This window comes from Epinephelus fuscoguttatus, linkage group LG3 (genome assembly GCF_011397635.1).
Source record: "Epinephelus fuscoguttatus linkage group LG3, E.fuscoguttatus.final_Chr_v1".
NCBI lineage: Eukaryota > Metazoa > Chordata > Actinopteri > Perciformes > Serranidae > Epinephelus > Epinephelus fuscoguttatus.
The window spans coordinates 21,606,807-21,624,035 of NC_064754.1; the positions used below are offsets into that span (position 1 = coordinate 21,606,807).

General features: G+C 40.0%; 2 protein-coding genes across 3 annotated transcripts; one reads left to right on the forward strand and one right to left on the reverse strand.

The window, feature by feature from the left end:
- Positions 1-800: 800 nt before the first annotated feature.
- Positions 801-3,181, reverse strand: hemgn (hemogen). Of its 2 annotated transcripts, none has more exons than XM_049571418.1 (4): positions 2,980-3,181; positions 2,519-2,597; positions 1,412-2,052; positions 801-1,283 (listed from the first exon to the last, which is right to left on the reverse strand). In XM_049571418.1, the coding sequence occupies exons 1-4, from the start codon at positions 3,041-3,043 to the stop codon at positions 1,177-1,179; spliced, it is 891 nt and encodes a 296-aa protein (XP_049427375.1). In that variant the 5' UTR covers positions 3,044-3,181; the 3' UTR covers positions 801-1,176. The 2 variants fall into 2 exon arrangements, with proteins under 2 accessions (XP_049427375.1, XP_049427374.1); XM_049571417.1 differs by having other exon boundaries at positions 2,507-2,597; positions 2,980-3,179.
- Positions 3,182-7,725: 4,544 nt separating this feature from the next.
- On the forward strand, positions 7,726-16,166 carry anp32b (acidic (leucine-rich) nuclear phosphoprotein 32 family, member B). Its single transcript, XM_049571419.1, has 7 exons — positions 7,726-8,415; positions 10,798-10,947; positions 11,040-11,162; positions 12,046-12,238; positions 12,577-12,701; positions 12,809-12,875; positions 15,941-16,166. The coding sequence occupies exons 1-7, from the start codon at positions 8,362-8,364 to the stop codon at positions 16,021-16,023; spliced, it is 795 nt and encodes a 264-aa protein (XP_049427376.1). The 5' UTR covers positions 7,726-8,361; the 3' UTR covers positions 16,024-16,166.
- Positions 16,167-17,229: the final 1,063 nt, after the last annotated feature.

Here is a 17,229-nt window from a genome sequence, read left to right on the forward strand (position 1 = left end):
TAAAAATATAACAAGTAATGTAACTATTTTAATTACTGTCTAAAAGCACTGTATCTCATTACATTTAATTACTTTACTAACAAATGTTTTAAACTGGGCAATAAAGCTGAAAATGTCCAGAAATAGACTTTGCCAAAAGAAGGCATTTCTGCATGATGACAAGACGCAAAGCAACAGAATTAAAGTTTTATTCTACAAATAAACTTTTAGCTAAGTTAAAGTGGATGTAACCCCTTAATGATCACCAGTACTTTGATTAATAACAGTAATTTAATAACGTGTTTTCTCTGCAACTGATTACAGTTAGATTTAATTTGTAATTTAACTGCATATAACTGCTTACATGTAACTAGTTACTCCTCAGCACTGTATCCAAATGCTCTTCCACCTCAGTATGTCATCAACAAAATAAAAGTTTTACAGGCTGATTAAGTAAAGCCAGTTATTCCAAAGGCCTATAAGAGCAGAAAACAAGATTTATTTTTTAGAGTATTTGTATTTCATCTGATAAAATTTGACCATAGTTAAATTTCTCCATCTAAGTGGAAAAAAAGACAAATTCTGGGTGATACAAAAGTAGAAAGATCCTCAAAAAAATAAGCAATAATAAAATACAATACATTTATGACTATCTCATAGGAGCCTGTACAAACACACCATTATAATCTATGGTCTTCACACATTTTGTAAGATAGTAAATAGAGGGATTAATAAAAATCTATTAATAAATTTAAAGGAAATCTCTTTTATTGTATTACTGATCACACATTTATCACATAATAATAATGACCACAGTTAGATGATTGTAAGCATTTTTATTTTATTCGGTGAAAAACAACTTTTACAAAAGTCTATCAAATAAATCCACAATTACAAACACAATCATTACCAGTGATTTATACCATTTACTTTTAAATACAAGCAGGCAAAATTTGCTGTTTACTAAATGCAAAATACAAAATAGAATTCATGAGCTTCGCAGTGAAGCACACCACCAGAATAAATAAGCATACAGGTTGGGTTTGAATTCATACATTTGTCAAATAAGCAATGCATATATGCTCAACATGTTTGTTCTCTGCGACCAACAGGCTGCACACTAACCAAAATTATACTCAGGTACAAAGAGGATGTAGTCTGAGTCGAGGCAGTATCTGAAAAGTGTGTTTTGGAGAATTAGAACCCTGGGAAATATCTTTGTGGAGGAGGCGTTGAGGTCAAGGTTAGAGTTGAGAACGTTTCGTTTTGTTCGGATACATTGATCAACGGTGTCTCAGTCAACTCTAAAAAATAAAAGACAGGATACAGTTAAAATAAAGACAAATTAAACTCTTCAATCAGGCAAATGTTCTTATATTTCCACACCATTCATCCTCCTGAGTCCTGGCAATTATAATTTCCTCTTTATTACCTTCATCAGCCTTTTTGTCTTGAGATGGAGCAATGTCTTCTTCCTCATCTGGGCCCAAGTCCTCAATCAGGACTGGAGCAAGGGACTCCCTGCCTTGAGACTCTGAGTAGAAGGTCTCCACCTGGGGAGGAGCTGTGGGAGGAGCAGGATCTGCAGCTGGAACAGGGGCTTGGGTCGCAGCTGGAGCTGGGTCAGTGTCTGGAGCTGGAGCTGGAGCTAGAGCTGGAGCTGAATCTTGGACAGGTGATTCTTGGACAGGGATTGGTGCCATATCCAGAGCTGCAGCTAGAGATGGAGCCAGAGCTGATGGTGAAAAAGAGGCTGGTGTCGGGTCAACGAAAGCTGGAGACGTCAGAGTGGTGGGAGTAAACACGGGGCTTTGGATGGATCCAAACACCAGTGGAGGAGCCGGGGTGGCAAGGACAGTTGGTTCCACAGCAAGTGAGGGCGTCAAAGAGCCTGGTGTTTGATCTGGGATGAGCTCAGCATGCTCAGGCACCACCACTACTGCAGGAGCATCTGGAGGGTTTTCTGCCTCCTCCAGAATGACAGATATCTCCGGTGGGGGCTCGCTCTTCCTGGGCCTTCCCCTCCTCTTCGTGCCACCATCAGCCCTGGGTCTTTTCCTCTGTCTCTCCACCCTGAGAGAGTGCAGCAATTGTAATCAACCCAAACAAAAGTGGACATTGATACAGCTCTTTGTGATTCTTTGGCAAAAGCTAATAGTACAAAGTCCTTGACCTGGATCTGGGGCGTCAATAGAAACACCAGAGCAACCTTTGGTTTCCTCTTGCTCCATATTCAATATAAAGCAGAGGAGTGATAAGCAGCTGGAGTGCTGATAATGCTTCAACCGCGCATTGTACAGTGCAGTGTTATATACTGCAAGTTTTGTTAATGCAGCCACACTAAACATTCCTGAATCAATCAATCATGCTTTTTATTTTTACTCTGCATTGCTTCAAAACAACTATTCACTGTATCATTGCATTAGTACATACTGTCCGCACTGCTAAACCTATGACAGTTAGTCAACATGAACATAGCTGTAAATGTAGGTCACTGCACACTGACTGTGCTTTTCTATAAATTTACCCCAAAACCCACTGGTTAGTCTCCTTCTCTTCTGCTTCAGCCTTTCTCTTCCTGAGAAGGTCCCTGTCTCGCAACCTGCGACGGATCCCACCTATAAAACAAAGAAAACATTATATCAAAGGCCGTATGAAATCATAGAGACACAGAGAAGTATATTTTTATGCATGACCGGTAAATGTGAGTGACGAATGGCACATAAAGATGTGTTTATGGACATTTTTTCTTTCAGCTACACACTGGCAAGTCTTTGACTAGAACATTTCCACACTATACTTTAAATAAAAGCTAAAAATGTCTCTCCTCTGTAGTAACAGCAGCTTATCTGTAGATTAACGTATTTCTGTCTGAGCTGACCAAAAGCCTCCACACAGCATGCAAATGAATAACCGGTTCATTCAACTTTATAGTGCAGGAATACTGCAGTAACAGCTTTTAAAAAAAAAAAAAAAAGTGAAGAATATTGTAAAAGTTACCTTGGTCCTCATTGGGATTTTTATATTCCGACTCTTGTGTCTCTTGTTGCAACGTCTCCTCCATTCTGAGTCCTGCTATGAATGAATTCAACTCATTGAAGGCGCGCAAGCACAGAAGACAGAAGACAGAATAACTTCTGACTGTTTTCTATTCCCACCCCTTCGTGAATTATCTGGTTAACCATTACCGTAGTGCTGGAAGAGTTCTTGCAGCTTTGGTCTTATCATATTTGTGAAGCTGGAGGAGTTGGCACAGTACTGACAGACAGAAAAAAATGACCGGAGCAAGTTATGTGAGGGCAGATAGGGACAGAATATTTACACTATGTGGTGACAGGGGAAATGCATGTAGAAGATGGATTATTAGACTGAATTGTTGTCGTAATAAAACCAATGTACAGACTGGAAATTAAAAGAGACTCCTCTGTTTTGCAGACAGGTTTATGGGCAAGCCTGCAGCTGATAATAAAACTATAATGCTGCTGTTGCTTATCAATGGCACAAGTACTGAATTTTTTTAAACTGTTATTCAATGTTTAACTTGCTAAATATTGTTGACACACACCCTAGATTGATTACTGAATGCGCCTACTGAGCTCAGGCCCAGGGGCCCAAAGTGTCAGAGGGCCCCTTGGCCTTCACCTTCAAAATGTCACTCAAATAAACACGTACCGACCAGGAAAACACTCAAAATGACCACAAAGAGACACAAAAAAGATGCAAAGAAACTGCCGAAATGATACAAATTTATGAAAAAAAGGTCCAAAACAGCTACAAAGACACACAAAATGACTACAAGGAGACACAAAACAACCAAAAAAGACAGAAAATGAACCTAAAGAGACAAAAAATGACCTCTAAGACTCACAAAATGATGACAAAGTAATACAAAACAACCACAAAAAGACAGAAAATGACTTCAAAGAGACAAAAAAGTGACGACAAATAGAGACACAACAACCAAAGGGGACACAAAATGACTTTAAAGAGACAAAAACCATGACAAAGAGACACAAAATTACTTTAAAGAGACACAAAACAACCAGTGAAGACACAAAATGACTTTAAAGAGACAAACAAGATGACAAATAGACACACATTTACCAAAAGAGACACAAAATGACTTTAAAGAGACACAAAACAACTACAAAGACTCACAAAATGGCCACAAATGACCTCAAAGACACACAAAATGACCACACACAATGTTATCACAGAGATTCTATGTGTCTTGCTCTTATTTAGGAGAGGTGGGGCCTTCTGCTTATTTGTGCTCAGGGGTTCATTGTCTCATAATCCACACGTGGCAGTCGCAAACAGGTCAAAAGTTATATGAAACTCTGAATATGATATTAAAAAAACGGCAAATTTCTAAAGCCTTGCATGTTGCTTTTTGTATAAATAACAATAATCCCCACTAAACATACTAAAAAACATTTTATTTGTGATAAATCTGTCTTGTTCTAATAATGCAATGTGTTATAAAGAACTCTGGGTAGGCTGCTGTGTTGAAAAGCTAACCGATAGCCTTTAGAGACCAAGCCAGAAATCTTGTCTTCAGCCGGAGAAGGGGCATACCCATCTTATCTCACAGATGGAGAGCTGCTCAGTTGGGGTGTGTTCTCAATCTTCTCACAGCACATTGAGCCCTGATGTGTGTGTTTGAGCCACTCAGAGAAAAAAGCTGCCCAGCAGAGTAAATAACACTCAACTGCCAATTGCCTCCAGCACTGTAAGGGAAATGTTGAGGGTCTCTTGGTTAAATTCAAGGAGCGTCTTTCAGTTCACACACACTTCAGAAAATTACAGTAAGAGAACTGCATGTTAATCTGAACTACCATCTGTCTGTCTGTCTGTCTGTCTGTCTGTCTGTCTGTAGTACTTTCTATATGGATGAACCTGTGAGTGCAGACAAGATGCAGTCATGGGCGGACTGTGAGGCAATGGACCCCTGTGCACAGATATGCGAAAGGCCCCACTACTTCTCCTATATAAGAGCAAGACCCATGAACTTTGGGATGGTTGTGCATCTTTTTGTTTGTTTGTGGTGCATCTTTTTGTGGTTTTGTGTCTCTTTGTTATCATTTTGTGTCTCTTTGAGGTATGATTGTGTCTTTTTGGGTCATTTTGTGTCTCTTTGTAGTTCTTTTGTATCTTGTTGTGGTTGTTTGTGTTGCTTTGAGGTCATTTTGTCTGTCTTTAAGGTATACTTGATTCCCTTTGTAGTGTTTTTGTGTCTCTTTGAAGTCTTTTTGTGTCTCTTTGTAGTTCTTTTGTATCTTGTTGTGGTTGTTTGTGTCGCTTTGAGGTCATTTTGTCTGTCTGAGGCATACTTGATTCCCTTTGTAGTGTTTTTGTGTCTCTTTGAAGTCTTTTTGTGTCTCTTTGTAGTTCTTTTGTATCTTGTGGTTGTTTGTGTCGCTTTGAGGTCATTTTGTGTGTCTTTGAGGTATACTTGATTCCCTTTGTAGTGTTTTTGTGTCTCTTTGAAGTCTTTTTGTGTCTCTTTGTAGTTCTTTTGTATCTTGTTGTGGTTGTTTGTGTCGCTTTGAGGTCATTTTGTGTGTCTTTGAGGTATACTTGATTCCCTTTGTAGTGTTTTTGTGTCTCTTTGAAGTCTTTTTGTGTCTCTTTGTAGTTCTTTTGTATCTTGTGGTTGTTTGTGTCGCTCTGTAGTCATTTTGTGTGTCTTTGAGGTATACTTGATTCCCTTTGTAGTGTTTTTGTGTCTCACTGAAGTCATTTTGTGTCTTTTTGTAGTTCCTTTGTATCACTTTGTAGTCACTGTTGTGTCTTTGAACTCATTTTGTGTTTCTTTGGGGTATATTTATGTCTTTCTTGGTCATTTTGTGTCTCTTTACAGTTCCTTTGTATCTCTTTGAGGTTGGGTGTTTCTCTTTGAGGTCATTTTGTTTGTCTTCGAGGTAAATTTGTGTCTTTTTTTGTCTCTTTGTGGTTGTTTTTGTGTCTTTGAACTAATTTTGTGTCTCCTTGAAGTATATTTGTGTTTTGTTGCTTTTGTGTCTCTGTCGTCTCTCTGCATGTCTTTCTAAATGCTTCACATCTCTTTATAGTCCCTTTGCAGGTCTTTCTAGTCATTTTCTGTCTCTTTGTAGTTCCCTCGCATCTTTTTGCAGTCATTTTGTGTCCGTTTGAGATAAATATATATTTTTGGTCGTTTTGTAGTCTCTCTGTAGTCATTTTGTGTGTCTTTGTAGTTTCTTTGCATCTCTTTGAGATTGTTAATGTTTCTTTGGGGTCATTTTGTGTCTTTGAGGTATATTTGTGTCTCTTTGTGGTTCCTTTGTATCCCTTTGTAGTCGTTTTTATGTCTTTGAAGTCATTTTTTGTTTCTTTGGAGTATATTTGTGTCTTTCCCTGGTCGTTTTGCGTCTCTTTATAGTTCCTGTGAATCTCTTTGTGGTTGTGTGTGAATCTCTGAGGTCATTTTGTGTCTGTTTGAGGTAAATTTGTGTCTCTCTGTAGTTGTTTTTGTCTCTTATAAGTCATTTAGTCTTTCTGGGGTATATCTGTCAATTTCCTTGGTCATTTGTTGTCCCTTTGCAGGTCATTCTAGTGGTTTTGTGTTTCTTTGTTGTCCCTTTGCATGTCTTTGTGGTCTTTCTGTGTCACTCTGTGGTCATTTTGTGTCTCTATGAGGCTGGTAGAGTTTAATTCGAGTGACAGTTTGCAGGTGACTCGGGGGCCCCGGACACTTTAGGCCCCTGGGCCTGTGCCCTGTAAGCCTGTTCAGTAATCCATCCATGGATGCAGTGGAAAATATAATTCACCTGTTTTGTCCAGGATAGATTTTAATGTTGAAAAAACTCATCTTGCAAAGGCCATGCAATACCAAGTATCACAACCTCCTTCTCTGACATACACTGACTAGGATGAACAAACTGTCCCACTAGTAAAATCAAACAAAACCTAACACACTTATAATCACACATGCAAACAACCTTGAACATTTTCCAGCATCTCCAGTATCAGTGTTGATTTCCAGCTGGCCAAAAGACCACAGTTAACTCCTCAGCTGATAAATGTCCCGCAGACACAAGGATGGACTTCCTCCAAGTATCCACATCTCTCCAAATGACTGATTATTATCAGCACTACTCTTACAGCCACAGCGCAGAAAAGGCTGCCACTCACACACACACACACCCCTACTGTTGCACGATGAATCTCATATTTGAGGAATGTCATAGCAGATATTACAGTGCCACCTTCTGGTGCACATTTTCAAGTACCAAGCGCTGATTAAAAAACAGTTATATTCATGTATTATGTAGCCTACATAAAACTTGCACAAAGCATAAACTATTAGGATGATGTACCTTTAACAGTGACATGTGGACATTATAGCTTGGATCCTGTGGTAATGTGTGTTATATCTATGCACTATAAACCTTAAAATAGATCCATAATTTTACTAAAATACATAATAGAATTGCTGATTCATAATTTAATGTATAAAAATCAAGAATTCCTGCTAAGTACTCTTCTACTTGAGGGCTCTGGGGTCTCAGGAAGTAAAGGGGGGTGGGGTTGGAGGGGGTGCCCTGCTCTCCATGTGCATATACAATGCTCTCTTTACTGCAAACCAAACACACCCCTCCTTTCTCGCAGGACGTCCAAACGGTTAAAGGAATCTGGCATTTATGAACCACAAGTACAACACAATTTATCCACTGTGCACTTTATTGATCATAACGGGCACAAAGGGTTACAGATTCATCACTGGCTGGGCTACAATTGCAAATATGCATCTGGCAAACAAAGGAAGGCAACAGGTTTAAGTGAGGATCAAGACAGGAATTCCTCACCACGTTGGGTTTTCACCTTATTTACACATTGCATATGAAAATATATGAATATGACTTTAAATATATGAAACGTAGGTATCTTTTCAAGCTGTAGAACTTTAAGAGAAGCAGATAAACAAAGTTGACCATATGACCTACTTTATCGACGTCTGACTGGTTGAATGCTGTTTAGCTGCACACATGTTCTGCATTTTTTTTGTGTGTAATAAATTTGACTACACCAACAAAAGCCTCTTATATTCACTCAACATAGTACAGTAGTTTCCTTGCAGAAATAAATTGCACCATAGCACCGTTTCGGGGCAGCGTCATGTTTTGTGACTGCAATGCCTTTATAGAGGCGATGGGCGTGCTGGACGCAGATGGCGCTGTTGAGCATATATTTTGTTTCAGTCCCGTTTCCCTCCATGGTTTCTCCTCTCTCCGACTAACTTAGCGTTTGGCTCAGTTCATTATACAGTCCTATATTCTCCCTCCATTAGGGCATCTCTGCCTTTGGACTGAAGATCCCAACAAAACCCAAGAGAGAAAAGTTTTACTTTCATAGGGCAAGATGGACATGAGCAAGAGGATCCACTTGGAGCTAAGAAACAGGACACCGTCTGATGTGAGTCGTGCTTTTTTAAAACCAACCCTTAGTTTTCTGGTTAGCCTTGCTAGCCAGCTTGCTACTTTTTTTGCTTTGCGAGTGACCTGTGTGGCTAACGTAATGGTGACCACATGGGCTTTAGGTTGTGTTTCTCGTTCATAATAGGGCGGAAAACACTCGCACAACAAGCTTAATCCTTTATACTGGTCTGGATTGGGCGTATGGGGGCAAGGAGAGGAGAAAAGCTATATTCAATCGTTACTTTGAAACGGCGATTCCCCTCAGCTTGCTGGCATTATTGCAGTGCTTTAACCGTTTCGCAGCCTCCTTGGTCAGTGGTGCACACACGATCCAGCTCGACTCCCCCGTTGTACCACAATTAGTAAACTTCTTTTTACGCTGATATGTGAACACATTTGCTTCCTGCGCCGCGTTTGGCATTCACAGAGCGGTATATTTTATACAGACCTTGGTAGCCATGTTTGCTGCTAGCATAACTGCTAAAATGGGGCGCTTTTTAAAATAACACAAATGCTTTTTTTACAACTCCGAAGCCACGGTGCTGAAAATGAGTTTTTGTTACATGTTAACGGGGCCGTCGGCGATCACGAGTTATGTGCTGAAATTTCTGTGGACTACGTTAATATCAAATGGCCAGATTCAGCAGCGACAACAAAAAACAGTCGCTTGATTCACGAGTCATCCATACCTTGACCACTTAACGTTAAGCTACTGTTACTATCACCGAAAGCCAGTTGGTATTTACACGCATTGTAGCAGGTAGCCAGCCATTCCTGTTAAAGTGGGTTGTTTAAAAGCCACGTTTAAGCTGTTGCAAGTTTTTTTTAAAGGGAGTGTGCAGCGGTTTAATCCCAAAAATAGCTAACACGCTCGTACAGCAGCTGCGTTACCCCCTTTTCATATCGTTGCATCCATTTGCTAAATATTGCATACTTCTTTAATGAAGTCTGGTGATCAGATGAGTCGCAGTCATTCAAGCAGCAGCAGCAGCAGCCTAACTTAGTATTTTTGTTCCCGCCATATTACCCTCCTCGTTACACCGAGCAAAGACAACAAAATACACCTATATACATGTTAAAAAGCCCAAACACAACTGTTCTGTCGACTAGTAATGGCTGTTAAAGCTAAACTTGGCGTTGTTTGCCACTTAACGGATCGATGTGTTGGCCAGCGGCTTCATTAACCGAGCCAGCCTGCTTGAATGACACGGAGATCCGGTGCACCGCGCTTGATGCGTGGGCAGCCAAAAACTCGACGGTCGGCGTTTCCTCTCGACTCATGCACGATATAAAACTCGTTTAACATCGTTAAAATCACTTAGATAGCGTGTAAGTAGCGGTAATTACTCTTTCTAGGCAGCACTTTTTTGTCATTGAAGTGTTCAGAGAACTGCATACTGTGTCTCAGGAATCGCCATGTTGTCATTCTGTCGTCTTTGAAGCTCTGGGAGAAAGGAACTGTCTCCATCTTTGTTTTTACTAAATTTCCGTTCTCAATATATTTCCTTCGCCACTTCGACCTGAAAACGACGTCGTGCCCTGTAACAAACTGGCAATAACGGTCGTTCTCTCGACGACAAGGAATATTCCACTTCCCACCATGAAAGCTGGTTTAACGACAAAAAAAGAAAATCTGTACTAAGGGTGTATTCGCAATCCTTTCCGTTGCTGTTGGGTTGGCTAATGGCGGGCAGACAGACCTCTGTAGCTGCTCCTCTGCTGCACGGCAGCGTTTAAAAGGGGCAATGGCTAGCCTGTAGCGAGCTAGCTCACTAAAAATCATTGCATTTGTCATTAGTGACTGCATCAGCAGGCCATGGGAAGCTACTGGCTTTCTCTTCCTCGTTTTCACGAAATCACTACATTATCCGTGGTGCTCAAGTGAACGGAGCACACGGGTGTTTTTAGGTGGAGACACAGGATCCGTTTCGGTGCTTTTAGTTGAGAAATCGTGATGTTTGACGGTTGACAGCAACTTTTTTTGCAACGTTTTTGTCCGACACTGAATTGCGCAACCAGTGTTAGCTTTAACTGAGTCAAAGTAACTCCGCCTTCAGACTTGTTTTTCTAATATTTTACACCAACTATGAAATAGCTTTTAATTACTTTACACCAAGTAAAGGGCCATTTTGCTCAACAACAACACTCCCTAATAAACACAATAATAATTATGCTGTTTGCCAACTTGTTTTAATGAATTTGTTCACAAAGTTATATAACTGTGTTTCAGAAATGCTATTTTATAAAACATTTTGCAATATTTTTTATTTTATTTCAACATAAATTGTAATTACAGATGAATAAAAGCAAGTGTAGTTTCACTAATTGCATTAAACTGTATTGGTTTTTAATGTAATATATTTATTTATCTATATTTCAGGTACGAGAACTCGTCCTTGACAATTGTCGATCAGCTGAAGGAAAAATCGAAGGCCTCACAGCTGAGTTTGTCAACCTGGAGTTCCTCAGTTTGATAAATGTTTGCTTAATGTCAGTTTCCAACCTGCCTAAACTAGGAAAACTCAAAAAGGTAAGAAAAATGATGTTTCACCCCGGTACCTCCTGTGCAAGAATTGTGATAAAGTGTCTGCTGTCATAATGTTTCTCTCCACCATCTTTCAGCTGGAGTTGAGTGACAACAGAATCAGCGGAGGCCTTGATGTTTTAGCAGAGAAACTCCCCAACCTCACACATCTAAACCTGAGTGGCAACAAATTGAAAGACATCAGCACATTGGAACCGTTGGTATGTTTTTCAGACATGTTAGAAGCAACACGCCACATGTGTCCATCTGCATGCCTCCAGACTGTACGCTGTGTGTTTGCTCTGTCTTAGGTGGGGGCAGACATGGTGCTTTTTGTGACAGATTCATCATAATTAGACAAAGCATTTTAAATATTTAGACAAAAACTTCTATACACACAATGTCATTAATGTAAATATGATTACAGTTAGTTAGCTGTTATTACCCCAACCCATTGCATACAAATCACATACATGTTTCTAATTCCAGCACTACTTTGTGTATCTTTATTCAGATATCAATATTTAATCTGTTCTTGACACTAAACACACACTGCAGCTGACCCTAAGAAGAGTTCAGGAGAGATCCTCCTTATCAGTAGCACATGTATTTAATATTCACTCATATGAATTTCAAATAATGACTGGAAATTCATACAAGAAGAACAACAAAAAGTAGACCTTTGAGCAAACTGCATATAAGATTCTCTTTGTTAGGGTTGTAGGAATTTGTGATGTATTTTTTAATCTATATTCAATCGAGAAACTTAATAGATTTAAAATAAAAATATAAAAACAAATGCAAAATCTTTTTTTTTTTGTTTTGACGATCCAGATAATGAGGTATCCTACAAATCAAGTTAGTTTACATTGATTGAAAACACCTAAATCCATCATTTCCACAAAGTAGTTCTCCTTACAGTGTCCCAACACAACCAAACTTATCAGTGAAATCTCTTTATAATTGATATTGCATATAAATATCCATTTTACAACAGCTATCACCCAACCTTACACTCAGCACACTCACACTAGCAGCTAGTACCATAAAGACAAGACATGCAGCAGTTTCTCATCGCAGCACCTCGCTTCATCTGATCAACAGAAAAAGCTGGATAACCTGAAGAGTTTGGACCTGTTCAACTGTGAAGTGACAAACCTGAATGACTACAGAGAGAGCGTGTTCAAGCTGCTGCCACAGCTCACCTACCTGGATGGCTACGACATGGAGGACAGGGAAGCCTCAGACTCTGACGGAGAGGTGGATGGGGACGGCGTAGATGACGATGAAGATGAAGGTGAGAAGTTTTTCCAGTATCTCAGAGAAGGCTCAAGGACGCCTTACTAGACAGCTGAAAAAAGGCAGCAACGCAGTAATATACAATAATAAATCATCATCATCAGTGCAGACATCCGCAACAGCTGTAAAGATATCAACACGAGATGAATACACCGCTAAATAATATGAATACAGTTCACTCTCATCATGGCTGCCTGCCTGAACCTTTGTTTTGATTTCCATAGCAACACAATTTAACAAACTGCGCCCTTCACTTTGAACATGGACTTTATAACTGTTGGACTTTGCATGATTCCACTCTGTGGCTGACCGGCTGTTGTTGCCTTTGTATTGCAGAGGGAGAGGAGGAGGAAGATGAGGACGGAGAGGAGGAGGACTTTGACGAGGAGGAGGAGGATGAGGAAGACGAAGAGGAGGTAGAAGGAGAAGAGGATGACGATGAGGTCAGCGGGGAAGATGAGGTAATTTAAAAACACAAAACTCAACAGAATTATTTGGCTGAAAATCGTCTTACATGGAGTTTGGATTCCTTGTTTCTGTTTTAACTTGTACACTTTTGTCTGCCAAGGAGGAAGACTTTGGTCAGGATGGGGAAGTGGATGAAGAGGATGATGATGACGATGACGATGAAGACGGTACGTACTGCTTCTGTGCTTGAACACAGTCCCACTCACATTAAAAAAATGCATTCAAGCCAAAACACCTTGAAAACTTATTTCAACACAGTAAACTACTACTCTACGTACAACACAACAGTTCCTCAAACTCTCCGTCACAACTCCAAACTCTCCACAGGGCAAATAATTGTTCTATGTTTGTATGTCCTAAAAGGTGGGACATTTCTTATTCTGCCCTGTACTTCAGGTGCATTAAGTATGAGGAAACTTCACAGATTTTTCATAAGCCCTTTTTAGATAGGAATTGTGCAAATTTGCAGGAAAGCCCAATCAGTCTTTTTTCAGCATTGGCAGTATAAAAACAAAATCGGGGAGTGCAGCAAAATGCCGCCTATCTACTTTTGTTTATACAGAATGCGCCTTTTTCAGGGTAATGGGGGGCATGAGCAAGTAACAAAACGTGTAGCTCAGCATGTGACATAAACAGTGACGTGGGAGGGAAGCCGCGGCTGGTCAGTCCCTTGGTGATTCTCTCGTAAGTCGGCCTGTCCTTCATCGTCCCCATCATTTGACAGTTAATGGCCTCTTTGTTTGCGAGAGCAAGGAGGGCGCGCAATTCCTTGTTTCCCCAGTTACTCATCTTTACAGTGTCTGTCAGGTTTGCGTTTCCCTCTTGCTACTAGCTGTTTGCTAATTCCTGCTATCAGCTGTTTCCTCTTTATCCACCGCCAGTGGCTCGCACATGCGGCGTCATCAACGGTTCCTCCCACAAGTCATCAACAGCCCCTCCCGTTGCGGAAGGCCGCCTCGGTCTGTTTAAACTAAAAGGGTTCTGCCAATATGACTACCCTATGAGGCGAAAAATTCTGCGCCTCAGATCAACTGACCAATCTGGCTCTGTGTGTCTAAACGCTCGCAGCTTGCCAGCAAAACAGCCCAACATTCGCGGAAAATCTTGCAGTGTAAAAGGGGCTATAGATTGCGTCAGAGTGAATCATGCAATCTTTCTTCATTAAAAAGGCACTGAACTATTGTTGCAATGAACACTGCAGACAGAGACCAGAATCCATTGATAGTCATTTAACATAGCGACTGAACACACGACTTACCAAATCAAAAAAAATTACTGTGATTTGTATAGACTGCAGGATTTTCTTAAAAAACAATACAAAGTAATTCCTCTCAGTCATCACTGATGACCCACTGGAAGTGTGTGGTGGTGTATTTATCTGCAGAGACTCTGCTCTCTGCCTGAGTTACCTTATTGTGCTCTTATTATGCTGTGTTAGGGACATTTTTCATTTTGGGCACAGCGCACAGGTGAGGTTAGGACTGTATGAAAGGGTAGCGACCAGGTGCCAGACTCTAAGCAGCAGGCATCCAAGGAAAAGCTATGAAAATTGCAGACACATTGTTGAAAAAACACAAATAAAGCTAGGCACAAAGCTTGTTACACAACGAGCGTGAATGTTGGGTTGGCTTTCACTTTTGCTGGCAAGTGTGTTTACAAACAGTAACTGAATATTGCTGCATACTCTACCTTTAACAGGGTGTCTGCAGGTCCTTTTAATAAAGTCTTAAATGTCTTAAATTCAGTTTTATTAAAATTTGGCTATAAACGTCATTTAAAGTCTAAAACTTTAATTTGTGAGGTTGAATTTCCAATAACATCTAAACTAATTTCATTTACATCTTATAATTTCTTTTTGTCAAAATGAGTCAAGTTCTTCTGCGTAAAAGTTCACATTTCTGATGTTACAAATCTTTAAACCCACCACTGAACCTAATACTCTTTTTACTTTATATTTGCACTTATGTTTTGGCAAAATGTAGATTAACCTGATTCACTCTAATAACCATATTCCTATATAAAACAAGCCTCTGCATGGGACAACGTACATATACTACTTACCTTTATACTTACCTGCCTTGCTTGAACAAGAAAAGCAAAAATCAGATATTATTTTGAAAAAGTCTTAAAAAGCTACTTTTTAGAATTAAAAATTAAAGGTGCAAAATAATTCTACATAGCATCATAAAGTAGGGCCTTTAGTCGTTTTAAAGGTTGCATGACAGTGAAGTGATGTAATTTCCTGATTTTACCAGACTGCTCCAGCTGCTCAGTCATCACATCCACATTACATTGTGTAAATACTTGGTGAAAGCACCAATAATCAGCCCAATAATATCATCACAATGTCAATATGAAGGTATTTGGATAAAAACATTGTGGTATTTGATTTTCTCTATTATTTATTTTTATTGAATAATCAAAGGTCAGATGTAGGAACCAAATTGTATTTTTAACGGTACTTAAGCTGCAGCTTTTTAATAAAAGAAATGTGTGCATGGAATAGTGAGTACATGCACATATGTGGGGACCACAGCGAACTTGATAGTGAATGATAAAAACTTGATATCAGGAATAATATGACACCTGCTGGTGGTTCTGCTTACTGAGGCTACTCTGCATGGGAGAGTTTCCAGGGCCTTAACAAGAGACTACCACAGTGATCATACCCATTACTGACCATTCATTATGACTAAAACAAGACACTGTACTGGGATAAATTATGTATTGTGTCTGGGGACAAAAAGATATGAGAATGTTAATTGTTTAAGGCAATATCTGAGGAGTGAGGTCCGGTTAATTCCTGAAAAATGTCAATACTGAAGATCCATATCTGACACTGTTTATTTTCAGCTCCTAATCGTGTAACTTCATATCATGTAGAGACAGCAAAACATGTTAGTGACCATTCTTAAACACTGCCCAGAGATACCCTGAGATCCCACCAGAGGATGTCTTTAATAATGCTGAAAGATATAAGTTAATAAATGTTAAGAGCTCTGCATATGTGTTGAGATATGTAACACATAAAGATTATATCATGTTAAGATTGTAAAAAGGAAAAGCATAAATCCAGCATGCTGTGATTCCTGCATGATTAAAGGCTTGGACTGAGTCAGGCTGTTGTTTTTTGCAAATGGAATATTAGATTTGTAGTTGCTGTTGTGCTAAAATTGGAGTTTGGTGGCACCATATGACACCACATGACACAGATTTCCTCTTTGCCTCTCAGAAGCAGAAGCTCGCAAAGGCGAGAAGAGAAAGCGAGACCCAGAGGATGAGGACGACGATGACGATGACGAAGACGACGATTAAGAGCAAAACTGAAAAACGAGAGCCTACCGAGTTACCCTTCCTCCCCCACAAACCCGAACGTCCGCCCTCCTACAACTCACACCGCCTTTGTAATCCACGTCTACCCCCCCAGCTCTGAGCTCTTTTTAAGGGGCAAGACTGTACCGGATGGGTGGGCCGAGTGGAGCTGCCGCCCCCTTTTTTTCTCCCCCCCTCTCCCTCATGGAACTGAGAGCCACCCAACACCCTCCACCTCACCCACCCCACGGCCCCGAGGTTCTCAGGCAGCCCAGCACTCAGCATTCCACAATTTCACTGTCGATCCCTCTTTATGTATTCCCGTGTGAGGACTTTGGGACTGGTATCTAGTTTTGGGTCTGTGCTTTTAATATTTTGTTGGATGAATTATTTTTTGTTGTTGGGTTTATTATTTCTCATTTTTTTGTCTTTTTTTTCTGTTCCTTATTTTTTCCCAATAAAATTATTGCTATAGCAGCTGTGCAACCAGCGAGCCATGATTTTTAGTGTGGCCGCCTGTTGCACAAATCAAGGTTGTAGCTACATTTTTACTTTCTGTATGACAAAAAAAACAACTTTGTAAATAAAATGTTAACATTTTGTGCTTTTCTCTCTTCCTGCCTTGGTTTTATTGTGTCCCAAAGTCAATGTAAAGAGATGATGTGATGCTCTTGTCCACCCCTGCTATTACTCTGTGATTATGTTCTCTGCACTGATGGTGACTGCAGACAGCAGTCCACAGGAAAGGCTTTGTTTCTAGTCTTAAAATGAGAGGGTTCGTTTTTTATTTCTCAAGTCTGTCTTGATACAATCCTCACGTGCCAATTTGTCTGTGGAAATAGTTATTAGTCACTGTAATCACTACTCCTCCATACTCTTCATGAGGAGATCTTTTCTAGTGATTCCAATGTTGAAGATGTGGGACAAAATCCCAAGATTGCTTTCTTAAGTTTGCCTGTAAATACTTAATGAGGCCTCCGCAGTCAGACTTAATTTAATCAATACTCAATATGCAATTCCATCTGTAAATAACACAAAGCCAGATTTTTTTTAAGACTTGATGTGGCCAACTCAGACTTCCGAAGGCTAAATTTCCTGTCTACAGAATGATGACTTCACAATTTGTCCCCCATCTCTTACACTGGTCTAGGAAGGGATCACTCCAGCACCACTATGGACAGGAAAAATAAGTACAGTGGTGGTTCCCTG

Bases quoted from the DNA above. Each gene is read 5' to 3' on its own strand.
- anp32b (XM_049571419.1), top strand. From the start codon at position 8,362: ATGGACATGAGCAAGAGGATCCACTTGGAGCTAAGAAACAGGACACCG. The intron at 10,948-11,039 runs GTAAGAAAAATG...ACCATCTTTCAG, and splicing joins AACTAGGAAAACTCAAAAAG to CTGGAGTTGAGTGACAACAG. The intron at 11,163-12,045 runs GTATGTTTTTCA...TCTGATCAACAG, and splicing joins TCAGCACATTGGAACCGTTG to AAAAAGCTGGATAACCTGAA.
- hemgn (XM_049571417.1), bottom strand. From the start codon at position 3,043: ATGGAGGAGACGTTGCAACAAGAGACACAAGAGTCGGAATATAAAAAT. The intron at 2,598-2,979 runs GTAACTTTTACA...TTTGTTTTATAG, and splicing joins AAATCCCAATGAGGACCAAG to GTGGGATCCGTCGCAGGTTG. The intron at 2,053-2,506 runs GTAAATTTATAG...GCACTCTCTCAG, and splicing joins ACTAACCAGTGGGTTTTGGG to GGTGGAGAGACAGAGGAAAA.